The 13,382-nt window shown below is 45.2% G+C and overlaps 1 protein-coding gene across 9 annotated transcripts; it reads right to left on the bottom strand.

Annotated features, from left to right (window-relative positions):
• Positions 1–2,147: 2,147 nt before the first annotated feature.
• LOC144104362 (atlastin-1-like) lies at positions 2,148–12,707 on the bottom strand. 9 transcript variants are annotated; one of them, XM_077637313.1, is made up of 9 exons: positions 9,310–9,425; positions 8,141–8,468; positions 7,857–8,068; positions 6,353–6,527; positions 4,821–4,985; positions 4,711–4,767; positions 4,585–4,656; positions 4,392–4,526; positions 2,468–3,716 (listed from the first exon to the last, which is right to left on the bottom strand). In XM_077637313.1, the coding sequence occupies exons 1-9, from the start codon at positions 9,312–9,314 to the stop codon at positions 3,357–3,359; spliced, it is 1,509 nt and encodes a 502-aa protein (XP_077493439.1). In that variant the 5' UTR covers positions 9,315–9,425; the 3' UTR covers positions 2,468–3,356. The 9 variants fall into 9 exon arrangements, with proteins under 9 accessions (XP_077493442.1, XP_077493445.1, XP_077493439.1 ...); XM_077637312.1 differs by lacking the exon at positions 9,310–9,425 and adding an exon at positions 12,476–12,707 and having other exon boundaries at positions 2,469–3,716; positions 6,353–6,571; positions 7,856–8,068; XM_077637311.1 differs by having other exon boundaries at positions 2,469–3,716; positions 6,353–6,571; positions 7,856–8,068; positions 9,310–9,419.
• Positions 12,708–13,382: the final 675 nt, after the last annotated feature.

The following is a 13,382-nucleotide window of genomic DNA, read 5'->3' as shown; positions in this document are numbered from 1 at the left end:
TCCGGACTTGCCGCGGATTGCATTGATACCGTGAACTTTTTTAAGCGAAAGCTTCACTACGCTACCTCATAAAGATTTCGCGGGGCTTGCGGTTTTGACCTTCAAATGACCATACGGCGTGGTTCGAGTGTCCAACGATATATGTGAGACAGTTACTACGCCATTTCCTTTCTTGAAAACCTTTTCGGGTGTCCCCCGATACACATGAGAAAGTTATTTCCTTTCTTCAAAACCAATCTTAGAAACCAATCTTCAATTTTCCTCGAAACCAACGAAAAGGCGGATAACTGGCCCCCTGGGACGGTGGATCCCTCAGTCGCGCATTAAGCTACGTGGCGGTAGTGACAGATGTGCGCTGCATGCGTTGGCATTCACAACGTTGTAGCAAAAACGCGGCACTGAAGCAATGGAACGTCGGCGTTCATTGTGTTTATCGCCGTTGCTGTTGACAGCGCTCCCTGTGACAGTGGGCGCCTCAATCGCGCTTTGAGGTACGTGGCGGTGGGGAGAGAGAGATGTGGGCTGCGTTCATTAGGGTTCACCAAGCTGAGGCAGACACGCGCCACTGCAGCAATAAGCCACAGCGGTCTTTGGATGACCAGCCTCTTGCGATCAACCATTAATTAAATCACCACCTGGCAGCGTAGGCGTGTTGCCTATCCAGTGTGTCGAATGCACTCAACGTTAGAGGCCAAGCCGCGTCCACTTTCCCGATACTCTACAGCTTTCGCTCTCTAAGTAGGTTAAGCTGTAGTTGAACCGCAGCTATTTTTTTTTGCTTAGAGCAGCGACAGAGTTCCTGTATATACAGCATCTTTAGACATGCTGATGAGGGGGTACGAACTAGAACCTGAACTCCTGCGTGAACATGGTAACACTAAACACTTGAGTAACTTTGCCCCCGAAAAACCCCACCGCGGTTGGCGACGCTTCTTCCCGGCGCACACCACTAAGCAAGGTAGGCACGGGGACAGAAGAGAGTTCTGCTCATCATCATTGTCTGGCAGTGAGTTCTGAAGTAACCACCTCCCAAAACCGACCCGGAGAGAGAGATACTCATTTTGGTATTAGAGACAGACTGTATACACTGATACAGCTTCAGTGAATGCTGCCAACCGCCAGTGTCCCTAGCAAAACCCAGGGCGAAAAACGTACTGGTTTCGCGTTGAAAGACACTAGTGGACGTTGGTTTTTGAAAGAGGGAAGTTGCTGTTCGCTGAAGTATAAACCTGAGGAGCGCTTCTTGAACAATTTCGTCAAAGCAGCGTTGATGTTCAACAAGGCCCTCTCAGAAGGAGGTGGAAGGAGTACAAATCCTGTCTGTTCTCTCAGGAGCTCATGGTACGGGATTGAAAACTTGCCCATTCGGGTTGTCGGACAGGAGCGGAGGCGGTGACCTAGGTTGAGGTCGCCGGGTACTTGCGGTAGGCGGTCCACGTGTACCATAAGCTGGCCGTCCCGGTTAGCTTAGTTGGTAGAGCGACCACTCCGATGATGCGGTGGTCCGGGTTCGAACCCCGTGGCAGGACAAACTTTTCCTTAACTGCGCAGTTTCTGAGAAAGCCGTATAGCTTTCCTATGTAGCCGTTGTTGCACTTTAGTTGATGCGAATGAGTAATTACTCCCTGATTGCATATCTACCCCACTTTGAGGGATTCCCCTAAGCATTCGACCAGATCAGGAGCACGCCTCTGTGAGAGTGCGTGCTATCGGAGAAGAGTGCGGTAAGCCCAGGCAGATACTGATTGCGCTGTCGCGGATGCTATTCAGTTTCCACCTGGTTGTGGTTGGTACCTCCGGAAGGTTGCCTGCACTTAGAAAAGCCTGATGGCTCATAGCGAGCAGCAGTTACTGCCACAAACCAGCTTCCTCACTGCTTTAGTGAAGTTCACCTCCAGTGCGAGATTGGAGAGAGAGAGAGATACAAACGCAAAGGCAGGGAGGTTAACTAGGCAGCGCTCGGTACACACTACACGTGGGAAGGGGAACGGAGGGAGAGATAGAAAGAGGAGAGAACAAAGGGAGATGATCACTTTTTCACATATCCGTTGGCCGATACTTGCAGGGTACACAAAGCACATTAGAATGTGCCCTGTGCACCGCACAGGGCAGATTAGCATTGAACGTGGCCTGCTAGGTCAGCCAATGATCAAAGGTGAAGCCTGGGTAGGTACCGTACGGCGCAACTGTAGTCTGGTGCTTCTGAGGGTCCGCATTCCGGTGACATGCAGGTGGACGAGGAGCGTCGATGTCTTTGCAGTTCGTGCCATGAGGACAATAGTGCTGCGCTGAGCTGAGACAGAACCCAGTGCAGCCCGCAAAGACCGGCGAACGATGGAGATCTGGCATGGATGACCGGCCTTCGACAAAGCAACATCTTCACCGTAGATGGAAACCGAGGAGGAGTATGGGATGCCACTCGACACGGGCCGGGTGAAGCCGAGAACGCCATGAACACGGACTGGAAAGTTCCTTCATGAATGGAACGATGTGCTGATGTTCTTTTTTTATTGACATGAACATAAAAGGAGATGTTGGTGCCTGATTATGGCGCCGGCTGCTCCTTTGCACATAACAATAAACACACTTGAAATGGAGGCATAGCGCTCAACAAAGCACAGTTACAATACACACAGTCCAGAAGACAAATATAACTTAGGCGTGCCGGAAATGCTATCCGAAAAAGGTATAAAAATAAACTGTAGGTGATGATATTATTTAGTAACATAAACAAGGATATCAATGAGCAATGATATGTACTAAACAAAGTAAACGACATAAAAACTACAAATTCAACAAATTAGAAACAATGAGCTGCAACAATGGCAATCACATACATTAAATACATAATAGAAACACATATAAATGATTTCCAGTACTCTGGACAGCATGTGCGGAGTTGAACAATCAAATAATTTACACAATAAATACCTAGTACTTCCCAAGGATACCGTTGTTCTCAAGGAAATACTTCAATGCTATGATCACCCGTTTCTGTAGCGCATGGATAGACCACGGGCCTTACACCTTTTGAAGACTAATATGCCTTTTGTTAAGGGTGGTCAAGTCCCTCTTCAGTCGTAGCCTAAAACTGTCATGCTCTGGGCAATCGAGTAGCAGATGAGGTACATCCTCATCAAATTTCTCGCACATAGTGACTCGCATGTATCTTAAAGAAAGCGGATTTCGCATCCTGATGATCAGCCTGTTTATTGGGCAGTTTTTTTTCTGAAACATAGCCGTATTTTTTTTTGCGTCGTCCAGCAAACATCTGTATATGTCTAACGCCAAAAATCATTCCACACGTAGCATTCAGAAGGGAGAATTGGTTTGTGTTAAACTAAATGCTGGCAGCGTTATGCCTTCCGTAGTATAGCAATCAGGAGGTAGAGGCCGATAGGAATACTAATCACTTTAATCACGATAGAAGCCCAAGATAATCTACTGTTTTGTTTTCTTATCCACTGGCGCTTGGAAACGATCAGTTGCATCTGCTCAATCGCCTCTTGAGTCTCGTATTCGCTTTCAATCTCGCTCTCCATTTCTAGAGCCCACTCCTCTTCCTTCACTCTGTGTATTTCTCTTTCCCTCTGCCTGACTTCCTCTCTCTGCCTCTCTGTTTCTCTTTCCCTCTGCCTTTGCTCGTCCTTTCCTTTCTCTATGAGAAAAAACTGTTCTTCTTGCTTGTAGATACGCTCGAAGTGCATAAGAAGATCCTGCAAAGAAAGGAATTCGGACAGTTGACGCAAAGCTTCTCGTTGTCACCAAAGTGAAAAAAAAATATATTATCTATAAAATATTTATGCTCAGTTACATACTTCCGCTAAGGTCTCAGCACACAAAGGCTCTTTAATTAGGACTGCAGCTATGCAGTGCATCCCATCGATTACTTTCGGCCCGAATATTTTGGGGGAGTATCATCTCTTGAATTCCATAAGACCCTTTATGCAGTAAAGGAATATCGGTGGGCTTGACATTTTATTGTCCTTCTCTAGTGTTTCTAACGTGAACTCTATAGTACTCACGCCAGACAACCGGCTGTCAACAGCTGAAGATTGTGCAGTCTGCTATTCAGATCTGACAGCTATGTACACTGACGCGCAGTCTTCTACTAAACCCCAGATACCCGCGCTCACTTCCTGCTCTAGTCAGAAAATCGTAGAAGTGGAAAAGCATTGAAGTAAAAACGGGCCATAGCCTGCGACAAACTTTCGGAGGCTAGCAGGAGGCGCCACGCACAAAACTTCAGCTCTAGCATTAGGCAATTCCGGAAACTGCTCTTCGTCAATGTTTCGAAAATATCTGAAATAAGCCGCTTTTACTACCGGCCGCACTTTGGCTGTTATGCGCATCGAATTTTGTTGTTTAACTAGGAATAGAAAGACGCTTGCCGTTGTGAGAGCTCCGAGGTAACTCTGTGATACCGATTCGTCCCCGAACTTGGGAGTTCTTTTGAATAACTGCGTCGTTTCCTCTAGTAGCTCCGCATGCGACTCTTGGAGCTTGTCAAGGTCACCACGAGGAACCTGTGCGTAGCAAGAAATCGTGAACGCCGCGTCCATTTAGATTATTCATAGCACTCACCCTATTCATGGCGTCTAAATAGAAATTCGTCGCTTTCTCCTTGGCCACCATGTTGCTTGCCTCCACTGTAGCCTGAAAGGCAAAACTGCTGCGTCAGTATTCCTCAGAAAAACTTTTGTGGCTAACCTGGAGAACTGTTTTCGGCGACGGCAAAGTGCCTCCCTGGAAAGCTGTCGCATACGCCTGGAAAGACAAGCATTGAGTGCAAGCTGCCTTGTACTCGACAGATCTCTTACCCGAAAGTATTTCATGAGCTCCTCACATGTGATTTTGTGGCCATTGATCTCCTTGACGACAAGATTTTCTGGTGCCAAGAGCCAAGGAACCAACTCCTTTAGTGCCTCCTTGAATTTGCCGTCAATGTCCTCCAAGTAGCCGTCGAACGACTTGTCCGTCTCCACCTGTGGCACAACCGTCTCCATTAATCATTTCAACATGAAAAATAGTGACGAGCACTGCAACTGCTCGCCGACTGCTTGGTTCCTATGGGAATACTTATGAATCCTGTCTCATGCGTTCCAAACATGTATATCTATGAGAGGATTTGTTTGATTATAAAACCAAGGTGTGCATCTCCACTGCGTAGCCGGCAAGAGAGGATTGTGCAGAAAGCTAGACATGAAAGTTTGGAATCCTTCAGCAACTGAAAGCACACATTTTATTCTGCCTACCCAAGTTCTAGTTTGGTGCAGTCCAGTGGAACTCGCCATTTCTCTTTCTGGATACAGCCGTCGATGCCCTACCGAACAAAGGACGCCTTTAAGGGCCGTACTAAATAATAACGCTAAGCGGACGCGCCAGTAACTACATGGCATCTTGCTAATATACTAGGATGTTACAGAAACAGACATGACGGCCTTCGGTAACTTGTCAGTATGGGTAGAAAGCACACCCAATGTGACCCTCGTGCTACCATGCGCTACCTAATCGCCTTCGTAGGTGACGCGCTGTCAATGTGCTTAATCCTGTCACTTAATAATAACACACTGCTGCATTTTGTTCAACACTTGACAGTAGTGTGACATGAATGCTGCATTTTTTTCTATCATTTCGTAGGCCGCGGAGCCCGCGTCTCGATGGGGAAGAAACGCAAATGTCACCCGTGGGCTTTGCGATGTAGTGCGCATTAAATACCTCCAGATGGCAGAAATTGTTCGATGGTTGGATGGATGGAAAAAAATTATTTTCCTCAGAAAGCATGTGCGGACGATTCCGTGCTAGATGGCCATCAACCCATGGCTGACGGGGACCTGGGTGCACCACTCCACGGCCCTGGTCTGGACGACCGGGTCTAAGCTGGCCGACACGGCCTCCCACTACTCGAGAGAAGGATCCCAGATAATATCCGCCGGTGGCGGCGCTAAGCTACAGCTCCATAATATGTGCCCATAGGCTGCCAGTTCCTGACACCATTTGCATTCCGGCTTAACGTCCTGGTAGATTTTGTTTAACACGTATGGCTTATAGAAAGATCTCGACTGCAATCTTCGCCAGGAGCCTTCCTGCGCCATCACCAATTGCTCGTCTGGGGCCGGGTAAAATCTCCGCTCAAGTTTGTAATGGTTAGTAATGTCGTGAAAGGACAACAGCCCATCTCACGTGAACGTCCCCGGAACGTCCGGCTCACCTGCTTCACCTCTTTCCCTCTTACTTCGTTCATTCAAACTTTCATTCATTCTCTCACAGCGGAGTTGTGTCCACCGTGAAGTGACGCAGCTACTGCAGCATTATTTTTTCTAAGAAAAAACATCACTAAATTTGACACTACCTTCTCTCCTGGACGAGGCATGAGGAAACACTCGATCTTCGAGAAGCACGCGTTAATCTGCCGTCGTAGGGTCTGCAGGTCGGCATGTTGACCGTCTATAATCTGTAGGCGGTCTTGCAGGACGGTGCGGCCACCCTCCACGCCAAACTCTGTCTCATACGGAAAGGCCCAGTCCCGAACAAGAAACACCAATCTCTGGAACATGCATTTTCTTGCCTCCTGTGACGGTAAAGAGGAAGTGCTAATATAGAGTATTTTGCGCTTGGCCGCTTAGAACACATCCAAAAATTTTCAGATGAGGAAAGACAAGCCAACAAAGTCAGTAACGAAAACTGCGGAATGCATAAAACACACAACTCTACTAACATCAAAAATTTATGATATAGCGGCCTCCAAGCAACGTAGTCATGCATGAGTTAAAAGCCGAGGAATGATGAAATAAGAAAATAAAATTGAATTACTGGAGACACCTGACTGTTGGGTGCCTCTTTTCGTCCTGGTAACGATGCGTAATGCATTTTTATAAATCAATTAACACGTGGTATTTTCCTACGGCCGCTACATAATTTATAATCGAATTTCTTTTTCGTGCTGATTCGGTGTCGGTTTCAGCAGCCAAACGATGGTTGTGACGTCAAATTGTAACTGTACGTCACGTGAGGCATGGAAAAATTTCAATATAATAGCTGCTTCTACATTAGTTGTCATTCTGGTTCTTGAGGAAGGGTGCCTTCAGGACTGTAGTGAATTAAAACAATGAAGCAACCATTATAGCGCAGTTTTTTCTTGCTTCACATCGCGTATAACCACACTTTGACGTCATAACTATCATTCGGCTGTTGAAACCGAAGCCGAAACAGCGTTACAGAAAAAATTCTATCACAAATGATTTAGCGGTCTTAGGCGAATAGCACATAGTGAGTTATGCATAGTAGTACCTTCCGAATTATCGTAGAGAAGAAAACATGCCTCGGAAATTAGGTGTCTATTAGGAAATTAGGTGCCGACGCAGTAGATGGCGCACTCGATTAACGCTTCTTAGGGTGCCTCGATGCCAGCGCCCTAACGCTTCTCATTGTTATATATGTGAAAAGCTTGAAAGGTTTCGCGCAATTCGTGTTTGTTTTCGCTGCCTAGTATGGAAACCTTGATTAAATAAAATGTACATACGTGCACATCTACTACACACCAAGATAAGGCGGCCACGTTAACCAGCATCGGTAGCTCTGAGCTAGGCCCTTTGTATCCTATCAACGATAGACTATCTTACCTGACGTATACAAAGCTTTAAACTAAACCACATCAGTTAGTATTTCACGCACTGATTATTATGTGTGGTGGTGTTTGCACTTTTTTCTTTCCAAAGCGAACGACTCAATGCATGGAGACGGTCAAAAGCACTCAATAAACGGCGCTGCTTTCACCTAGTCGCATTGCGCCCCCTGATCTTTATTTTAAACAATCTGGGATTACTTAGTGGAAAAAAAATTGCTTGTAGAATACCTTTCTTGCCAGCTTGCCGTACTCAGAGAAGAACTCAAGGTGCTGGAGACTATCCTCCTGGATATCGCGAAAGATGTTGTACACCTGTACTGAGCTTGTCATAATGCTTAGGGCAAAGATAGTTGTGCATTCCTTGACCGAAGACGTGCAGTCAAACGACCCTTGGGTATCCATCAGAAGCACGGCCACCTCGTCGCCTTGGGGTGTGGTCACCTGCAAGGATTCAACTCAGACTCGCAATGTTCTTCAAATATCTCATATTAGCGCAAAATATATCATGCTCACCAGAAACGGTTGACTCCACAGCTGAATGCCAGTAGTGTGGCGTTTGCTGCCAGGGCTCCATTGAAATCCGCCCAGTGGAATGCTGGTATCGTCCAGCCAGTTGCTGTGACACTGGTGCCAGAGAAAACGAAGGAGAAAGCTCAGGAGAAAAGACTTTCCCTGGCGGTAAGCTCCGGCCACCGAGACCACCGCGACGTGCTTGTCTTTGACCCGTTCATCTAGTAGGATTGCTTCTAGCTGGCGTTCTTCGAGTGTGAAGCTGTCGTCTTTACTCATGCGTAGGATCTGCACCACCTTCCCCTTACTCAAACGATGCTCCATGGTGCTTCTGAAAGAATACATCAAAAGATCGTTAAGACAATAAGCCAATTTTAAAATAATTTCGTTAGCTTGCGTTAAGTAATGCTGCAAATTCCAAAAAACTTTTATGGATCATGCATGCATGAATTCGTGCATGCTGTTGTGACAAGCTGTGCTCTGCTTCGCGCCCGGAACATGAGATTCTCGAAGCATCGAATTGAATTTCTTGGGCAAAAAATTAACCGGTCATAAAGGGGCGCACACGCGAGAAGTACAGGGCAAAGCGCTCTCAAGAAAATGATGCACGAGCTAAACCTGAAAAGAAAATTTGCTACGGCCCTCAGTCTTGGCAGAATCGCACACCCAGCAAGGCCAATTGCACCTATCATGAAGTTTTGAGTATACGCATGTTTGGAGTATACTCAAACATCATGATAGGTGCATTTGGCCTTGCTAGGTGTGCGATGCTGGCAAGACTGAGGCCCATAGCTATATGCGCCTCAGTGGCCGTGAAGAATTGCATATTCCTTATATATATATTCCTTATATATATATTCCTTATATATATATATATATATATATATATATATATATATATATATATATATATATATATATATATATATATATATATATATATATAAGGAATATGCAATTCTTCACGGCCACTGATTAAAAATATAGTAAGTTGGGGAAGTCACAATGAAAAACGTAACGAATTTATTCAACGTTTCGACCAGGGACTCGTCTTTGTCAAGAATGATCATACAGTGCATGGGCGCGTCTTATAGCGTGGGACACAGAGGGCTTAAAAATAAAGAAAATAAAAAAGGGGGGTGCAGGGTGTAGAACACAGCACCGACACTTACCCCATGTTAGGGAAAAAAGGCGCCACGTGGCGCTTTTCTTCCGTATTTCTACAATGCAGCAGACTGCAGTGCTGCTCAGTTTTTTTTTTAAGCCTCAGAGAGTCGTTATTTGAAGCCAAACCTGGCCTTCTACCAACTGGTTAGAGATGACTAACGGATACAAACACTGCCTTGTCACGCGACCGAAAAAATTATCACAAATGCAAACAACGTGCACGGGGGAAGAACGAGAGGTATGCCGTCAAGGGAGGAACTTGGAACAGACCGGCCGGAAAAACAGACGATAAACCAATTGATAAAGATCCAATTTAAACAAAGGGGGCAGCCTGTCTGAAGTGGCTTGTGCAAGCGCTCTACGGGCTTGCAGAGGGCCAATAGATTGCCGCATACTTGCACAGTTCAGAGCATTGTGGAGCTCTAATTTGTACGTTCTTTGAGATGTGTTCCTGCGCGACACCCGCCAACCGAAGTAGTGGTGTTGAAGGGCTAGGCGATTGAAAAATATATCCCTGCACGACTTCTTGCAGCGCCTCCTGGAGAGAATAATAATAGCTGATCCTCTTCCTCCAGAAGGGTTGCGAACTGTAGATCATTTAGACGGGATGAACAGTTTAAGACAGTAATGTCATATATGAAGAAGTAGAAGAATGCATTTATCTAGCCCTAATACTGGCAGCATATACGGAGCAGGATGCAATTATTGGCAGATATTAGTAAAGAATAGCGGCCTGTTTGGATCTGGCTGGCACTCTAAGTTGCGAAGTGCAAGAAATTATCATGCCTAAAGAGAGAGGCTTGCAATAATTGAGCACTTGAAATGCTCAAAATACGCACCAATCATAGTTCAAGCGAAAACGTACAAAAAGAGTTAAAGGCTCGCCGTCAAGGGTGATTAATTTATATTCCAGAACCACTACCATTTTTCTTCTCTAACTTAAGAGGTGTCATCAGTTAGATTTATAGCGAAATCATTCGTGTAGAGTGTAATTGTTCACCCAGCAAGAGAAAGCTAGTAGTTCATACGTTCATCAGAAGAAAGAAATGCGTGAATAAAAATCGCGCTCATGTAAGCGTTCGCATCGAACGGCTGAATCCTTTATTACGATCCGGGCGCACTAGACACCGCCATTGCTGATACCGTCTACCTGTTACGTAGTTTATATATTAACCACGAAAGTGGTGCACAACACGTTTTGTCCGGTCTACTTCTTACACACTGTGGCTTATTATTTCGCAACTAGCTTTCGTAAGTGTTCTGACGTAGACAACGTGTAAACTCAGTCCTTAAACCAAAAAAAAAAAACTGGTTGTTGACGTGTCTTTTTACTGAGACAAAGTGGTTCGCAGCACAGCTGTCGTTCATTACTCTTCGCATCAAACCCCTGTTCCCGACTTGTTTTGACGCCGAATATGCACTGGTTTCATTTGTAGTAGCGGGCAGCTGAGCGTTTTAACTGTGTAATGCAACCATCACAGCTTGTGTTTCACGCTTTTTGTTGCAATTGGAAATCATTCATGCCTGTGATTTCACAAAGCGTTGTAAATGCGCTCTGCGAAGTCAATAAGTTTTGATAGAGAAAGCAGAACCTACTTTTATTATTCCACGTTATTTGAATAGAAACCGCCCTTTTTCTTTTACACATGTGGTGAAAGAAGTGGCCTTAGCCAACTTCTTCGGAAAGACCTATGTGGTTTCAATATGCCTTCCAACAGAGTAGCTTATTTCCTTAAAAGTAAAGAACGCCAATCTTAATGAACTGCTAACAATAAGAAATACAAAAACTACTGTGGTTTCTTCCAAAGGTCAAATATGGTGGCCTCTAATGTAGATAATTGCAAGTCGAATATTTTTGCAGAAAATTGTTTACGGTGAAGCCTTTCCTGCGGATACCTTTCAACCCACCCCACGCCTTATATACTGCTACATCAGTAGCCGTATGTTTATCAGCATTCATATATTACAGCTATCGAAGTACCGTGGATAAATATTGAAATAACTTTTTACTATCACGGTGCTCTGGGCCACAAGGGCTAGATTGTGCGTGTTACTGGTGTTAATCAAACCGAACAAAATGGAAGTCGAATAAACTACAGATACCCAGTTATGCTTTGTTCATGCTACTTGCCGGCTTTTATGGTAAACCAGAGCGAAATGCACTGGGAAAATTTCCTGGCCTTTTCGAGCTTTCCACCGATAGGCACAACGGTTTGAGTTAAGCAGACGAAGGTTACTGCACCGTACCTGTAAGTACAGAGTTACTTACGTTATTTCTTTTTTATAAGACAACAGTGAACGAAGATTGATACAGGTGTTCTTTACTCTGACAGTACACATTGCGCTCCAACGCATGCTCGCGCCCCAAGAACGCTTAAGCGGGACGCATGACTCAAGGAACTCCTCTCTTTATGACCACACACGGGCGCCTAATTGTCGACTGGCACAACGGCAATCTCAATGAGCCCATCAGACGGCGGGCTTTCCCTAGACCTGCGCGTTACGATGAAAACAGTTGTTCCAGGCTTACGCAAGAACGTACATTTTGAAATACGTGCAAAATACACGCTTAAGTGCCGCAGAAATTTCTTTAAGCTTTCTGAGAGCAACCACGAGATTTATCGCCCAAGATTAAGATTTATAGATAGAAGTATGTTTCAAAAACAGTTTATTCTGGAGATAATCTTGAAAAAAATGAAGTTCCGTCAGTATATATAGAGGAATCCAGGTTTAAATAAACGTAATGCTCATGAAAATTACTTAGTGTGGTAGCTGAATTTATCATTGAGGTTTATTTTCTGCTCAGTGCGGAAACCAGACAACGTTAACACTAACACGGGCACTAAATTACTACTGGCAGTATTTTTTACGCACTGTTCACTGTAGCATTTGATGCACCGTTCGACGCCTATTATTTCAATTTTTTTCAAATATTTCTTGGTTTACCACTCAATGACGTTAACAGTGGAGCAACGAATTACACCTTTTGGAAACAGTGGCTCAGCCATAGTCTCTCATCGATCATAATTGCCAAAATCAGATTCAGCATTTCGTAATGAGCTTTTTTATCTGCATGCTCTTTATCTTTGACACGTTCAATATTTGGCTTGAGATGCTCCGTACTTAATGCTGCCCAATAGATGTCAAGGCGATGCTTTCGGCAACACTTACTTGGAACAAAGTCTTCCGATTCACTGCTTCTTGGTGCCACCCCCGAAGTTTCTCGAGTATAGTCGGGTTGCGCTCAAAATACAGCGGTAATCTACGCTCATGCACTGCCTGCAGTCACTTCGTTCTTCGTTCGAAAGATGAGCGATGGCAGTGAAGTGCTTTTCTTTTGATAAGAGAAAAACGCGCCGCCTTGACTTCGGTGTGTAAAGAGCACAGAGAATAGAGATATGCACTATTGTCTGAACCTTGGCCGAAGCTGCCTGGAGAGCGGGCAGACTGATAGTGGCGCTGCGTTTAGAGTATTGCTCATATTTCCTTTAAACTCTGGCCCTTGCGTCTGTTTTATTGCGCGTCGAGAGTCAGGCCCTCGTTTAGGAACGAAGCTTATCGAGGCTGGGTGTGGGAAGGAAATGTATGCGAGGAGCTACCTGATGCAAAGTGGAGGGGGCAGGGGGGTCGTGTCAACAAGTAAAGAAATAGAACTAGCATGCAGAATGCAGGACATCTGAATGTTCAGAGCCAGTCTTGCTGTCGTGTATAATCTCGTCTGTCCCTGATCACTTTAGAAGGGTAGCTGTAGCATGATAGAATGCGTGCCGCGTATAAGGTTCACGTGCCAAATGCTTAATTCTTGGCCAGAAAAGCACTAGATGGAGGATGGGCCGCAGAATGTGCTCCCTGTGCTTCGCCGTTATTACTCAAACAAACATGGCTTTGCACTTCAGAGCGTAATCGCTGGCTTCAAACTCATTTCGTCGTTGCTACTGCCCTTTTCAATGCATTCACTGGAGATAAATCGGTCATTGGTCTTTCCCTTCGTCCCATTTTGTTTGAGCGATAAATTTGCTTTATTTTTTATTTAGAGTGACGGTTCTGCCGCTCCTAGGCTTATGTGATTATCGGTGCG

Source organism: Amblyomma americanum, chromosome 9, assembly GCF_052857255.1.
Source record: "Amblyomma americanum isolate KBUSLIRL-KWMA chromosome 9, ASM5285725v1, whole genome shotgun sequence".
NCBI classification, from domain to species: Eukaryota; Metazoa; Arthropoda; class Arachnida; order Ixodida; family Ixodidae; genus Amblyomma; species Amblyomma americanum.
Note: the sequence above shows the minus strand (reverse complement) of the source record. Positions and strands in the feature narration are given on the sequence as shown.